Source organism: Vipera ursinii (assembly GCF_947247035.1).
Source record: "Vipera ursinii genome assembly, chromosome: 1".
Classification (NCBI taxonomy): domain Eukaryota; kingdom Metazoa; phylum Chordata; class Lepidosauria; order Squamata; family Viperidae; genus Vipera; species Vipera ursinii.
In genome coordinates this window covers 145,274,978-145,288,520 of record NC_139512.1, presented here as the reverse complement: position 1 = coordinate 145,288,520, position 13,543 = coordinate 145,274,978, and the positions used below count along the sequence as shown (strand labels likewise).

Here is a 13,543-nt window from a genome sequence, read left to right as displayed (position 1 = left end):
GCAAATAATCCAAAGGAGTATTGTAGACACCTGTCTCTGAGGAACAGACAAAAGAAAGATTACTTCTGATTTCTCACACAAAAAAGCCACTGCAGAAAAGGGACTTGCTTAACAACAGCTGCAAAAAGTCACCCAGTGATTTGCTCAATGATCAGCACAACTTACAATCATAATTCCAGGCTAATTAGTTTTAACTTGAGGACTCCCTATATACCTTTTCCTAGATTGGGTTGAGGAAAGTCTTTCAGTCTCTCATGGCCTAGTCCTCTCAATGCTTGACTACTGCAACACAGTCTATATGGGATGCTTCTGAAGACCACCTGGAAGTTGAAGATGGCCCAGGATGCAACAGTGCTGGCAATGATGGGCACGGTTCAATATGCCCATTTAATATCTCTGCTTTGTGAACTGTACTGTTTGCCAGCTTGCCTCCAAGTGCAATTCAGGGTGCTGATTACTATAACAAACCCCAACATGGCATAGGGCCTGGTTACCTGAGGAACTGATTGTCTCCCATAGTATTTGTCCAGCCGATCAGGGTTGGTTGGTTGTTTTAATTAAACAATGCCATCTATTGTGATCCAGGATGCATGCCTTTTCTGTGGCAGTTCTTGCCTCCTGGAATAAGGGTCTTCCTGAGAGTCAAATGACCTTCACGCTACTGGTATTTTGATGGGCCTTTGACAAGCGTGATTGAGGACCATTTTCCTCTTTTTCTTCCTTCCTATCCAGGTTTCTGTGGGGATTTTCAACCATTCAGGTCAGGGTTGTCCCAAAGGTGCTTTTCAAAAGGCAACTGGACTTTCTTGTTGTTTTTTTTTCATTGAAAACGTTTCGCTTCACATCCAAGAAGCTTCTTCAGTTGTGGACGTTCTCAGAACTGAAAAAGCTTTTTGGATAAGAAGTAAAAAAAAATTCAAAGAGAAAAAAAAACCCCAAGAAAGTCCAATTGCCTTTTGAAAAGCATCTTTGGAGCTTCCTATCCAGGTTTCTTATCTCTTGACACCTTTGATCTTTTTGATTTTTGTTCTTTGTTTTTAAATATTTTTAACAATTTGAAAATTGCCCCAGAGTTGCTGGGAATCAGGTAGAATTTAAATTTGAGTAAATGCTTTATAGTGGATGAACAGCACATTCTCATAAGAGATATCTGGCATCTGGTAACAATAACAACTATGTAAATCTTATATTAAGGAATGCGGTGGCTCAGTGGGTTAGGACGCTGAGCTTGTCGATCAGAAGGTCGGCAGTTTGGCGGGTCGAATCCCGAGTGCCGCATAACAGAGTGAGCGCCTGTTACTCGTCTCAGCTTCTGCCAACCTAGCAGTTCGAAAGCACGTAAAAATGCAAGTAGAAAAATAGGGACCACTACGGTGGGAAGGTAACAGCGTTCCGTGCGCCTTTGGCATCTAGTCATGCTGGCCACACGACCACGGAGACGTCCTTGGATAAGCGCTGGCTCTTCGGCTTTGAAACGGAGATGAACACCGGCCCCTAGATTCGGAAACGACTAGCACGCCATGTGCGGGGGAACCTTTACCTTTACCTAAATCTTATATTAACTATAGTCAGTATATGACAAGATGGCAACTAATTTAATTTACACTATCAACATCACTAATAACTTCCTATGTTTTGTGTGTTGGTTTAATAACTGATTTTTCCTCTGCATGTGAGAAACAAGAGTATATTCATTGCTGATACATTACTGCTCAACATGTTAAGTGTACCTGGATTTAAAGCAAAGTTGTCAATCAGACTTTTCCACGCAATGAAAGCTATTTTCTTCACCACTGGAGAGCCACTACGAAATCCAAGTTCTTCTAAATGGAGCAAGGAATTGATAAAGCTTCCACTATGGTGCAGTGTCTAAAGGGAAAAAATGCAGCAACATTGTATACTGTAATGTACTTCCAGTATCATAGGTTAAAAAGAATTTTTCTCCAACTTACTTTTCCAAGCAACTTTACAAAGAGGGGCCACAGTTTCAGAATATATGCTTCATGTTTAGAAAAAAACAGCTTTTGGAGTTCTGGAATTACTTTCTGTAGGATTATAATAGAGAACACTTATTAAAATGTTGTATTAAAGTAGATAAAAATGCACATTAATGAGATTTTGGGGGGTTTGTTCAGAGATGGCCAGCTAAGGTCCTTGAACAGCCTTCTGAATTATTTTAAATGAATAGGAATAGTTTGTCAAATATCTAGAAGGAATCTGCAGTTATGCCCCACTCCGAAAAATGCCAAAGCAATTCCATGGGATGCAAGAAGGAATGATTAAATTGCTTCTGGCAAATCCACTGCATAATTACCACACGAAGCAGTATTCAGCAATTTATTCTCTGAGATTAGAAACTGGATTGCTAAGAATAAAAATCAATGTGTTTTGAATAGGTTTAAATTGACTCAAGCAACAAGGCTACCATTAATAGTATTGTGTGTTTATAGATCAAAATGATGGAAGAGTGTTACAAACCGCTCTCCTACAGATTGTCACCCGAGTATTCACTATCCTTAAGGCTCAATAATGGAAAATATGTAAACAAACAGTGGATCTGGGACAGAGCCACTAAATAATCTAAGAGGATTTTAAACTTTTATCAACTTTTCATAAAATCTCAGAGACCCTCTTCTGACGCCTGTTTTTTCTCTTATTCCATGATCAATGGACATTTTTTAGAGCTTGCCTTAATGCCACACCCTCAGTATTTTTTTTTAAAGATGCTGTAATATACCAGGTCCCAAGAGGACTTCTCCTATGAGAATAAGGTAAGATAGAGAAAACTGAATGTGTTCTTTTATATTGTGAAATTAATCCAGACTTTTATAAAATGCTAATATGGTCTTTATTTTAAAAAATCCAAGTTATTCAGATGGATTTTACATTAAATATCAATTGGTTGACAGAGACTCCATAATTACATACTATACACAATTGTAAAATTTTATTGTGCAGCTATAAAGATTATTTGCATTCTTGTAACCCTTACAGAATTGATCTTTAACAATCGTATGAAATTTGACTTAGGTTTTTAAACAATGGATTGACATACTATTTTATTGCTATCTTTTATCTACTGTTTTACATCAATTGTCCTTTAGTTTGCACGTTTTAAGACTTCAAAAAGTATACATACGTTCATTTATTCAATTCAGAATAAATGTATTAATAACATCTAAATAATCTAAAGGATTATGCTGAAAAACACCTGAACATACAGTTTCATATGGAAAAATATAATTTTTAAGGTATTATATTAGAAATTACAAATAGCAGTCAATTATCATTTTAATACTCTTTCAAAATAATACATTTCAGTTCAGGCTTCATTTGTATTTATCTTCCTATATTTAAAGTATGACTCTGGTATTTATTATATAATATTTGTACAGATTTCAATGATTTCTATTCTAGATTTTTAATTTATTCCAAAAATATACATGACTGAAAATCAAGTAAAATAGCTGTATGGGAACCGAATAAAGGTCATGCAAGAAATATGTCTGGCTCTATGGTGCTCTGCAAACACATTTAAGATATATTTGACTTACAGTGGCCATGATTTGTTCAGTGACTCTTATCACCTCTTGGTGCTGCTGAAGAAGTGGTAGACCCATTTCCAAAGCACTAGCAGCTCTTAATTGTACTTTATGAGCTGAGTGAACCACCAAAGGAATTATTATCTTAGCCCACTTCACAGCCTGTTGCTCCATGTCGGAAGGAGCCTGATTTATCAGCCTAGATTTTAGAAACACAAATATGAATAAGTTTTGCAAACACAAATATGAATAGGTTTTTCCAAACACAAATATGAATAGTTTTTTGCAAGTTTGTCAAAAGAACTGAGTATGCAGGTATATGTAAATTTCTTGCTTTCACATGGCAGTGGTTTGCAGTCTATTCTGAATAACATTACAGTGCTTCAAAGGCTAATTGAAGGTGTCTACAGACCAGAGACAAGATAAACTTAATCCACTGTCAATTATCCAACTGGTGTCAGTGCAATAATATGGCCATTTCAGCTGATTTGGACCACAAATAAACTAAAATCACTTTAGATTAAGTAAAACCTAGAATATGATCCGACAGTTGAAGTAATATGGAAAACCTTCCCCAAACTAACTCTTACAAGCAGCCGTTGCCTCACTACTATATTATAGAACTACCATTTATGTTACGTTGCTGCCATTGGTGTGCTCCAACTATAATATGAAATACAATATCAATAAAGATCTAATATAAAGTTAGTAGCTTAACTGGAAAGTAGAACAAATTTATGTAAAAGTTGGGTTGAAACTTAACGTTAAGAAAACCAAGATCATGGCATCCGGCCCTCTCTATTCCTGGCAAATAGATGGGGAAGAAATGGAGGTAGTGACAGATTTTATTTTCTTGGGCTCCAAGATCACTGCAGATGAGGATTGCAGCCAAGAAATTAAAAGATGCTTGTTCCTGGGGAGGAAAGCAATGGCAAATCTAGACAGCACACTAAAAAGCAGAGACATCACCCTGTCAACAAAAGTGCGTATAGTCAAGGCGATAGACTTCCCAGTTGCAATGTATGGCAGTGAAAGTTGGACCATAAGAAAGGCTGAGCACCAAAGAATTGAGGCCTTTGAACTGTGGTGCTGGAGAAGACTCCTGTGAGTCCCTTGGACTGCCAGGCGATCAAACCGGTCAGTCCTAGAGGAGATCAACCCTGACTGCTCTTTAGAAGGCTAGATCCTGAAGTTGAAACTCACAATACTTTGGCCACCTAATAAGAAGGAAGGACTCACTGGAGAAGAGCCTAATGCTGGGAAAGATTGAGGGCAAGAGAAGAAGGGGACAGAGAATGAGATGGCTGGATGGAGTCACTGAAGCAGTAGGCGTGAGCCTAAATAGACTCCAGAAGATGGTAGAGGACAGGAACGCCTGCAGGAACGTTGTCCATGGGGTCGCGATGGGTCAGACACGATTTCGCAGCTAACAACAGAACAAATTTCCAGAAAACTATAAACACATATATAATTTCTCTGCCACATAATGCGATAAATTCAAAACATAAATATTACTGAGCATGCAGTACAATCATAACAACAGTGCAATAGTTTACAATGTAAACAGGCAACATTTAAACAGAAGTCTTTCTCCTCTTCTAATTTTTAACCAATATATAACCGACACATACCGGATAATAACATTTAGCGCTTCATATTCAATCACCATGGAATGTAAATCTCCTTCTAGTACTGTTTCTAGCATAGTAATAATACTGGGTACCTGAAAAGATATAATGAGTTAAGTACAGCAAGATTTTTTATCAACTTTTATTTATAGGTGATGAAAACAAATCATACTCACCAACTTTCCAACAGTATCAGGAGAAAAGGACTGCTTTGAGATCACCCAAAGTGCTCTTGTGCAAGTGTGTTTGTCTCCTGAATTTAAAGCAACATTGTTTAATGTAGAAAGTAGTTCATGTATTTCTCTTTCTGTTAAAAAACAACAACAGAAAAACCAGAAATTATTGTTAGAGATATTATCACCATGTAATAATTGAGTGTAACAATTTTCATGGCCTGTATGAAATTCAGACTAATTTCCCTGCTAAGACAATTCTCCGATGGCTGCAGACATGCGGAATCTAATTTTCCCTAAAGACCATAACACTAACTGCCCTGGGATTAGATACAGGATTTATTTTTGACAAAAGTCAAGACATAAAGCATGCTACGGTGTTTCATTCATGTTTCACAGAAATGGTATGCAAAAACATTCACTATATGTCCTAGCAACTCAAATATACTTACATTAAATAATCCTAAATAACCCTAAATAAAAGTATGTGGATACAAAACAATTCACTTCCACATATACATCAATGGCTTGACTGTTTTTTTTTTTATTCCCATTTATATCCCGCCCTTCTCCGAAGACTCAGGGCGGCTTACAAGCTTAGCAGTAGCCTTCATTCTATGTATATGCCTGCTTATTAGGGCTTTCATACACCCCCAAGCGGCATTTTTACAAAGTCAGCTTATTGCCCCCAACAATCTGGGTCCTCATTTTACCTACCTCGGAAGGATGGAAGGCTGAGTCAACCTTGAGCCTGGTGTGACTCGAACCTGCACTAATTGCAGGTTTCTGTTCTGTACAGAAACCACTGTTCTGGATAGGGGTTTCTTTAATAATGATGTATACCTCTGGCAGTATACCAACAGGTAGCAAAAAATATGCCAAAGAACTGCTCATGTGAGTATTTGATGTTCGGGAAGTCCACAGGTTATTTGTATTCGTCTTTCGTATTTTTAAACTTTGATTAAAAATTATGATTTAAAAAAATCATTCTTGGATCTCTGCAGATTTTATTTTGGCTGAAACATGGACCAATCAAAAGATTTATGCTGAAATTTAGCCAATGGGAAACAGATTTAAAAGTAACACATTCCATTTCATATGACATTTCTATCTGTGACTATTAATTCTGGTAGCATAAGTGTCTGTATATCCACTATTTACACATATACACATAGACTATGAATACCAGTCACTGGAAGAAACTGGCTAGTCAAACTGATTAGATATAGTTTATCAATGTTTATAATACAAAAAGGTATTTACCACATAACCATGAAGAAATCTTTGGATTAACCACGCAGTGTCCTAAAGCTTGTAAAGCTGCACTGCTCAACTCTGCATTTTCAGAAGGAGCATATGTCTAAACAAGAAAAAAAAACAAATCTAAAGTCACACAACACTGACCACTTAAATTACTTCAATTTGTCAAGATCTGAAACTGGTATCATTCTCTAATCCAGAGCTGAAGAAGCTTCTTGGATGAGAAGAGAAACGTCTTCAAAGAAAAACAAGAAAGTTCAGTTGCCTCATGAAAAAACATCTTTGGGACAACCATGACCTGAATGACTGAGAATCTCCACAGAAATCTCTAATCCAACCTTACCCAATCTGGTAAATCTCTAGATCAGGGGTGTCAAACTGCTGACCCAAGGGCCGGTTGCGTCATACGGAGGCCATCCCCCCCCCCAGCTCTGACAATGCAAAAAGTCACAACACGTCACATGACACGGCGAGTTTGACACCCGTGCTCTAGATGCTCTTCAATCACCATCCATAGTCACTTTACTGGAAGGTATGAAAGTGGACTTCCAACTAATACGGAGGGTGACCAAATTGGAGAAGGTCGCTATATTTACTTAAGATTAGATTATTTAATATAATATTTCATCTTGCCCTCAAAATACAAAAGCTAGTTAATTTTCAGGTTATTTCTCTAATCCACACACCAAAGCTGATATATATCAGTAATTTAGTGATCTTGATAATGAAAAATGAATACATTTATTTCTGTTAACAGGCAAACTTGATAGTACATTAAATTTATCTTCGATAAAAAAAATCAATAGCGATTTTTGACATGATTCAAATTGTTAAAAACTTTAAAAAGTGTACACTTCTTCAAATTAAGTTTCAACTGCTAATCTTGCCCAATTCTGGTGAAAGGAAGCAACTTAAAACTTGTTTAGCCTGAAGTACTTAGATAACTAAACAGGGCAATAAAGACTAAGCACAGAAGTGAAATACATACCATAAGTATTTTGTAAAGTTGGGGAAAACACTTTTCAATCTCATCTGCCAATTCCCTTCCTTCGTCTTCATCCTCTTCATCCTCAGACAGACGACTTAATATTGAAAAACAAACAGGCTTTTGGTTAAAAAGTGCTCAAATGTAGAAAAATACATCACTATTTAAAGGCTAACCAATATAACCCATGACTAGGTATGAATTTGATGATAGACATTTATCAGTTATCAGGCTTTGCTTCTAAGAACCTCAAGCACTTCAAGCTTTCAAATAAAATATTTGGGGATAAATGTAAAAGGAATGCTGATAGTGATGTTAAAGGTTTGTCTGGCACGACAAATGCCATTAGCTGAGAATCTTAATTGTTTCTAGCAAATGTTAGATTATGACATTGTAAAGATTATGGATCTGAAAAATAATGTGTTAAAGACCAAGTTATCTGATAAAGTGGCAAATGATTTCATGTTGTACAGCAAATAAATCAATTTTTGTACCTTCATGTAATATTTATTGACAATGAGAAAGTAAGTAGAAAACTGTCAAGATCACAAATACAAAATAGTGAGTAAAGTGGCCTACTGATAAAATAAAAACGTACTGACAAAAGTAAAAACAGCTCTGTAGAAAACTGTGCTTCTGTGACTTTGTTACATGGAACAAAAAATAATGTCATGAGAAGTTGAACCCAGTGGGAACACAGTATTTAAGTGCATGTGTTAAATAAGGAACGGGCACCCCAAAGATGCTTTTCAAAAGGCAACTGGTGTAAACCACATTTCACTTTTTATCTTATAGTTTCAATGTATTTGGCTTAATATTTTTAATTCCTTTTTCTGCACTCTGCATAACATTACCTATGCCAAAAGAAACAGAGGGAATAAAAAAAACCTGACTTTTATGTTGCAGATCATGAACTGCTCAAGCTAAACAGAATAAAAAAGCTAACCATTTCCCACAATATGGTCTTGAGCATATATCCATCACTTTCAAGAACATCAGGAATCACACCGAAGTCCTGGATGTCACTAATACAGAACTGATGCATTGTAACTAAATGAAATGTAGTTTAAAAAACTGAGGACGGCAGTAGAAAGAGACTGGCAAAAAAAAAGAAAGAAAGCAAACTGGAAGTCAGAACAAACAGTGAAAATTACTAAAAGAGAAGCCAAAGCCAAGAAAGACAAAAATCTCAGAAAAGAGTTTAACAAGTAACTTTCAGAGAGCTGTTGAAAGAGATAAGCAGCAGTATTGCATGATCTGCAAATGGCAGTAAATTTATTCACTTTAATTTTTAATATGGTAAATATTGATAAATAAAACTCATTCAGGGAAACCTTGGTACTCAACTGATTTGAAACTCATTGAATTTGGTACTCAATGCATTTGGATGCGAAAAGAGTATACAAACTATCATTCTTAGTGGACTACTGTAATGTGCTCTCTTTAAGAATTATCAGGCAGCTTCAACTGATTTAGGATGCAATAGTGCAGGCAGTTGTGTGTGCTCCTAATAGAACGTATATTACATCTCCATACTAAGAACTGCATTAACTGCCAGTTTGTTTCTGGGTCCAATTCAAGGTGCTGGTTTTAACTTTTAAAGTCCTTTATGGCATGGGAACAGGTGATCTGGATCCCATGGATCATCTCTCCCGATTACATCAGCCCATCTCATTAGATCTGGCAGAGAAGTCATACTGTGGGCACCATCTACCAGGGACCCGATTTTGGTAGAACCCAGAGAGCAGGCCTTATCAGCTATGGTGCCCGCCCTATGGAATATCCTCCCCCCCCAATTCAGATTAGGTTTATCATTCTGGAAATCCCTCAAGGCCTGGTGGTGCCAGCAAATCTGGGGATTCCAGGGAACTGGAAACATTCTTAGGTTGATTTTTTTAATCTCTCCATGTGGTTTGTATGTTTTACATTTCTCAGGTTTTTTCAATTTTTTTTAATAATGACTATTTTTATTATTATTTTATATTCATTCTTTCTACTGATTGTTGTATGCTGCTCAGAGTCAATTTCTTGAAAGATGGACAGTCATATAAATCTGATAAAGAAAATCATACAATACTCTTACTGTCACGTGTTAACAAAATGAAGTTATGAAGATTACAGCCCTACTGGGAAAAGAAGATGACAAGACAGCTTTAGAAAAAGTTAAGGAACATAAGGCATTATTGCTGATATTCCCTGGATCAGGGCTTTTCAACCAGTGGTACGGATACCACCTGGGGCACACTGGCACCTGGCAGGTGGTACGCGACCATCCTAGAAAAGTGGTAGTGGGGGAGGGGAATGAGCTGAACCGGTGGCAGTACCACACAAGCCTGAGCAAGAGATGCCTGGAGCTGCAGGGCTGTCAGAGCTCAGCAGAAGTGCCAGGATCACCGCTTCTTCGGGGCTTCAGGGCTGAGTGGAAGCGCCAGGATTAGCGCCAGGCTCCAGCTGGAGCTCGGCACTGATCCTGGTGCTTCTGAGCCCATCAGCTGGAATGTTGCAGCATCTCCAGGGTCTTGTGATTTACATACAAATGCTTGGCAACTGATTCATATTGCTTGGCAACTGATTCATATTTATGATGGTCACAGTGTTCCAGGGTCATGTAGTTACCAAAACCTGCTGCAACCACCCAGCAGAGGGGAGGGAGATAAAAACCAAACACCCCCCCACCCCACCCCACCCCCGCTGCCAATCCTCAACAGAAATGCTCACAACAATGAAAACCTCGGACAGGAGGAAGAGCACCGCCAGGCGGGCAGGCAGGCGTCTTGCTCGGCTATGTCTTGGGGGGCACTTTTTTCAGTGCCATTGTAACTTCGAAGAGTCACTAAGCGAACTGTTGTAAGTCGAGGAATACCTGTACTTCATCACTTTTTTTTTTGGTTATCAAGTTTTTGACACCTTGCTAGGCGACTGGTGGTACTCGGACGTTGCCATATCCTAAAAGTGGTACAATGGGTGAAAAGGTTGAAAAGCCCTGCCCTAGATAACTGAGAAAGCCAAAGAACCAAAAGGAAGTCTCTGTGTGTTTCATTCATTGCAGAAGGGCCTTTGATTAGGTTGTTCACATGAGATTGATTGCCAAAGGAGTGTGGCAAGCCTGCATATTCTTATTTTATTCAACTTATATGTTGAATATATATTAGAAGAAAGTGGATTGAAAAAAGATGAGCATGGTTTTAAAACTGGAGAAATAAGTATCAATTATATGTGCACTGCTGATGATATAGCCAAAAATGCAAAGAATCTCTAAGCTCCACTAATAAGTCAGAGCAAAAAAAAAAAGAAACTAAAATGAAAGACACAAAACTAATGACAATAGGTACAACCAGTCTTAGAATAGGAAATGAAGACAGAAGCAGACTTGTATAGTGACTGCCTGTTTCACATTCAGTTACGATGTTGATGAAAAAGTAACTTTGTGACCAATGCTGAAGGAAAAGCATAACTGTGGTTTTACTTAGTGACCACTTTGCTTTACAGAATAATGGAGTTGGAAAGGATCTTGGAGGTTTTCTAGTCCAACTCCCTGCTCAAGCAGAAAACCAATCTCTTCTATAAAAACTTACAGTGTTGTAGCACCCACAACTTCTGGAGGCAACTTGTTCCACTGATTAATTTTTCTGTCAGGAAATTTTTCCTTAGTTCTAAGTTGGTTCTCTCCTTGATTAGTTTCCAGCCATTGCTTCTTGTCCTGCCTTCAGGTGCTTTGGAGGATTTATGCTCAAGTTGCTAGCCCTAACTATGGTCAATAGATGAGGACTATCTATACTGAAGTGATCGATAGCTTGTCTTTTAAGATCAATTAGCAACAGTACAGAACCTAGCAGTCAAGAAACACTTCTCAGTTCAGCTCTTAGTAGAGTAGCCATGATGACCTTGGAAAAAATATTCAGATGTATGTTCAAAGATCAGAACTGGGCAGGCAAATCTTCCTTGTGACACTATGGAAATGAAAGTTGGATTTTGAAGAATCAAGAGAGGAAAGGAAGTGATACTTTTGAACTTTTGTGTGGGAGAAGGCTCCTGAGAGTACCTTGGATAGCAAGGGAAAAAACCCTCCAAAATAAATGTATCACAGAATAAACCTAGATTTTTCCACTACACTGTGATCAAATTATCATATTCTGGACACATTGTGTGAAGAACTAGTTTCCTAGAGAAGTCTGCAGTGCTGGGAAAGTGGAAGGAAAAAGAAGAGGATGACCAGCATCAAAATGGATGGACTCAATTACATTGATGATGGGTACACCATTGGAAGACCCTGAAGAACTAGATCGGGAACAGATCATCCTGGTGAAAATCTGTGGAATCTACTCGATGGCACATAATCAATGGTACCTTTAAAAAAAAAAGAAGCTGTATTGGGAGATGGCACTAATGCCTTTTCCCCATGCCATTATCAGAACATTTTTGCCTTCAATTGTGCAGCAAACCAATATCCCTTAAGAAAGTGATCCCTTCACCAAAAGCTTCCCCAGTCGAATTTCCGCCATTCAGAAGAGAAAAGCTAATTCGAATAGTATGTCGGAAAATTTCCTGCAACCATGTCAAAAAAAAAAAAAAAAAAGTCGCCCTGTAATTCGCCCTGAGTCCTTCGGGAATAGGGCGGTATATAAAATCAATCAATCAATCAATCAATCAATCAAATAAAATAAATAAATAAATAAATAAATAAATAAATAAATAAATAATAAAAACTTTCTTTTCTACAGCATTTTACAAAAAGCACCGACTCCCTGTTGGCACGTTTAAAAATCGAAGAAATTTTTTAAAAAAAAAATGAAGAGAAAGCGCGTGAGTCGTAAGACTTTTGCAGCCCCGAGGGGATAAAAGTTTTCACCCATCTCCCTTTTTCCTTAAAGAAACGAAAGACAAAACCAAACAAAAAAGCCCCAATTTCCGAGGAGGACATCGGGCAAAAGAAAAGAAATCCCGAGGTGGCGATCTATCTGCTCGGGAAGCTGCGTAGAGTCAGGATGCTTGCGCTGCAATAAGGAAGACTCTCAAAAGTCACCCGACGGATTCGGCAAAGAGGTGCCTGGATTACGTGCACCGTTCGGTCAATGTATCGCCTTCCCGGACGGTCGGTCCGTAGGGGCGCCAAGAAGAGTGCCACCCCCTAAATAAAAGTTTGGTTTTTGTTTTTTTCATATCCTGTACAGCCGTGGTCAGAGGGATGCCGCCGCCGGCACGTCTCGCATCCAATCGCGGACAGCACAAGGAGTCACGGTCGGGACTCACTTCGTTAGGGTCAGCAACGCATCAGTCAGCGCCCCCAGCGAAGCGGCCGGGTCCTCGAGGGTCTCCAGCAGGGCCCGCAGGCTCGTACCGTCGCAGGGTCCCATCGCTGACTAACGGCTCCAGGGGAGAAAACGGCTATTAACTAGCCGCCCTCCCCCGTTCTCGAACGCGGCTCCCACGCTCGCGTTCCTTTTCTCGCGGGCTAAGATGGCGAAGCGCGGGAGCCGGAGCCTTGGGGGGCAGCTCTCGCCCAATCAACGCGCGCCAAGAGCGGCAGGGGGCGGCGCGCGGAGTCGAGGCGGAGCGCCGAGAAGTCGAGCGCCGCGAATGCCTCGGCTCTTGCGGTTTCTCCTTGCCCCTCCCTCGCCGTCGCGCGGAAGAGGGAGAGCGCGGAATCATCGATCGACACGTTCTTTTCACACACACACACACCCCTCTCCCGCCCCCTCCCCCGCGTTGTGGATGGCGGTTGGCTTTGCCGGTGGCAAAAGGAAGCTGGGTCGTTTATTTCACCCTGCATTTTGGAAAGAATTTTGCACGATGCAAAGAGACCTGGTTTGAGTCAGCGATTCGACTGAGATGCTCTGCTCGTTTATTTTGTTGTAGACGAACTGATACTGCCGCCAAATCTCATTCAGACCATCACATTAAATGGACTCCAGAAGATGGTAGAGGACAGGAAAGCCTGGAGGAAAGTTGTCCATG

General features: G+C 39.3%; 1 protein-coding gene across 2 annotated transcripts in view; it reads right to left on the bottom strand.

Annotated features, from left to right (window-relative positions):
- Positions 1-13,044, bottom strand: part of RIF1 (replication timing regulatory factor 1) — a 41,598-nt gene extending 28,554 nt beyond the window's left edge. For both annotated transcript variants that reach the window (XM_083378676.1, XM_083378677.1), the window contains exons 1-8: positions 12,839-13,044; positions 7,592-7,685; positions 6,607-6,703; positions 5,347-5,477; positions 5,174-5,265; positions 3,555-3,741; positions 1,953-2,045; positions 1,731-1,869 (exon numbers count right to left, since the gene is read on the bottom strand). In XM_083378676.1, the coding sequence (XP_083234802.1) occupies positions 1,731-1,869; positions 1,953-2,045; positions 3,555-3,741; positions 5,174-5,265; positions 5,347-5,477; positions 6,607-6,703; positions 7,592-7,685; positions 12,839-12,942 (937 nt within the window). In that variant the 5' untranslated portion in view covers positions 12,943-13,044. The remainder of the gene's footprint in view (positions 1-1,730; positions 1,870-1,952; positions 2,046-3,554; positions 3,742-5,173; positions 5,266-5,346; positions 5,478-6,606; positions 6,704-7,591; positions 7,686-12,838) is intronic.
- Positions 13,045-13,543: the final 499 nt, after the last annotated feature.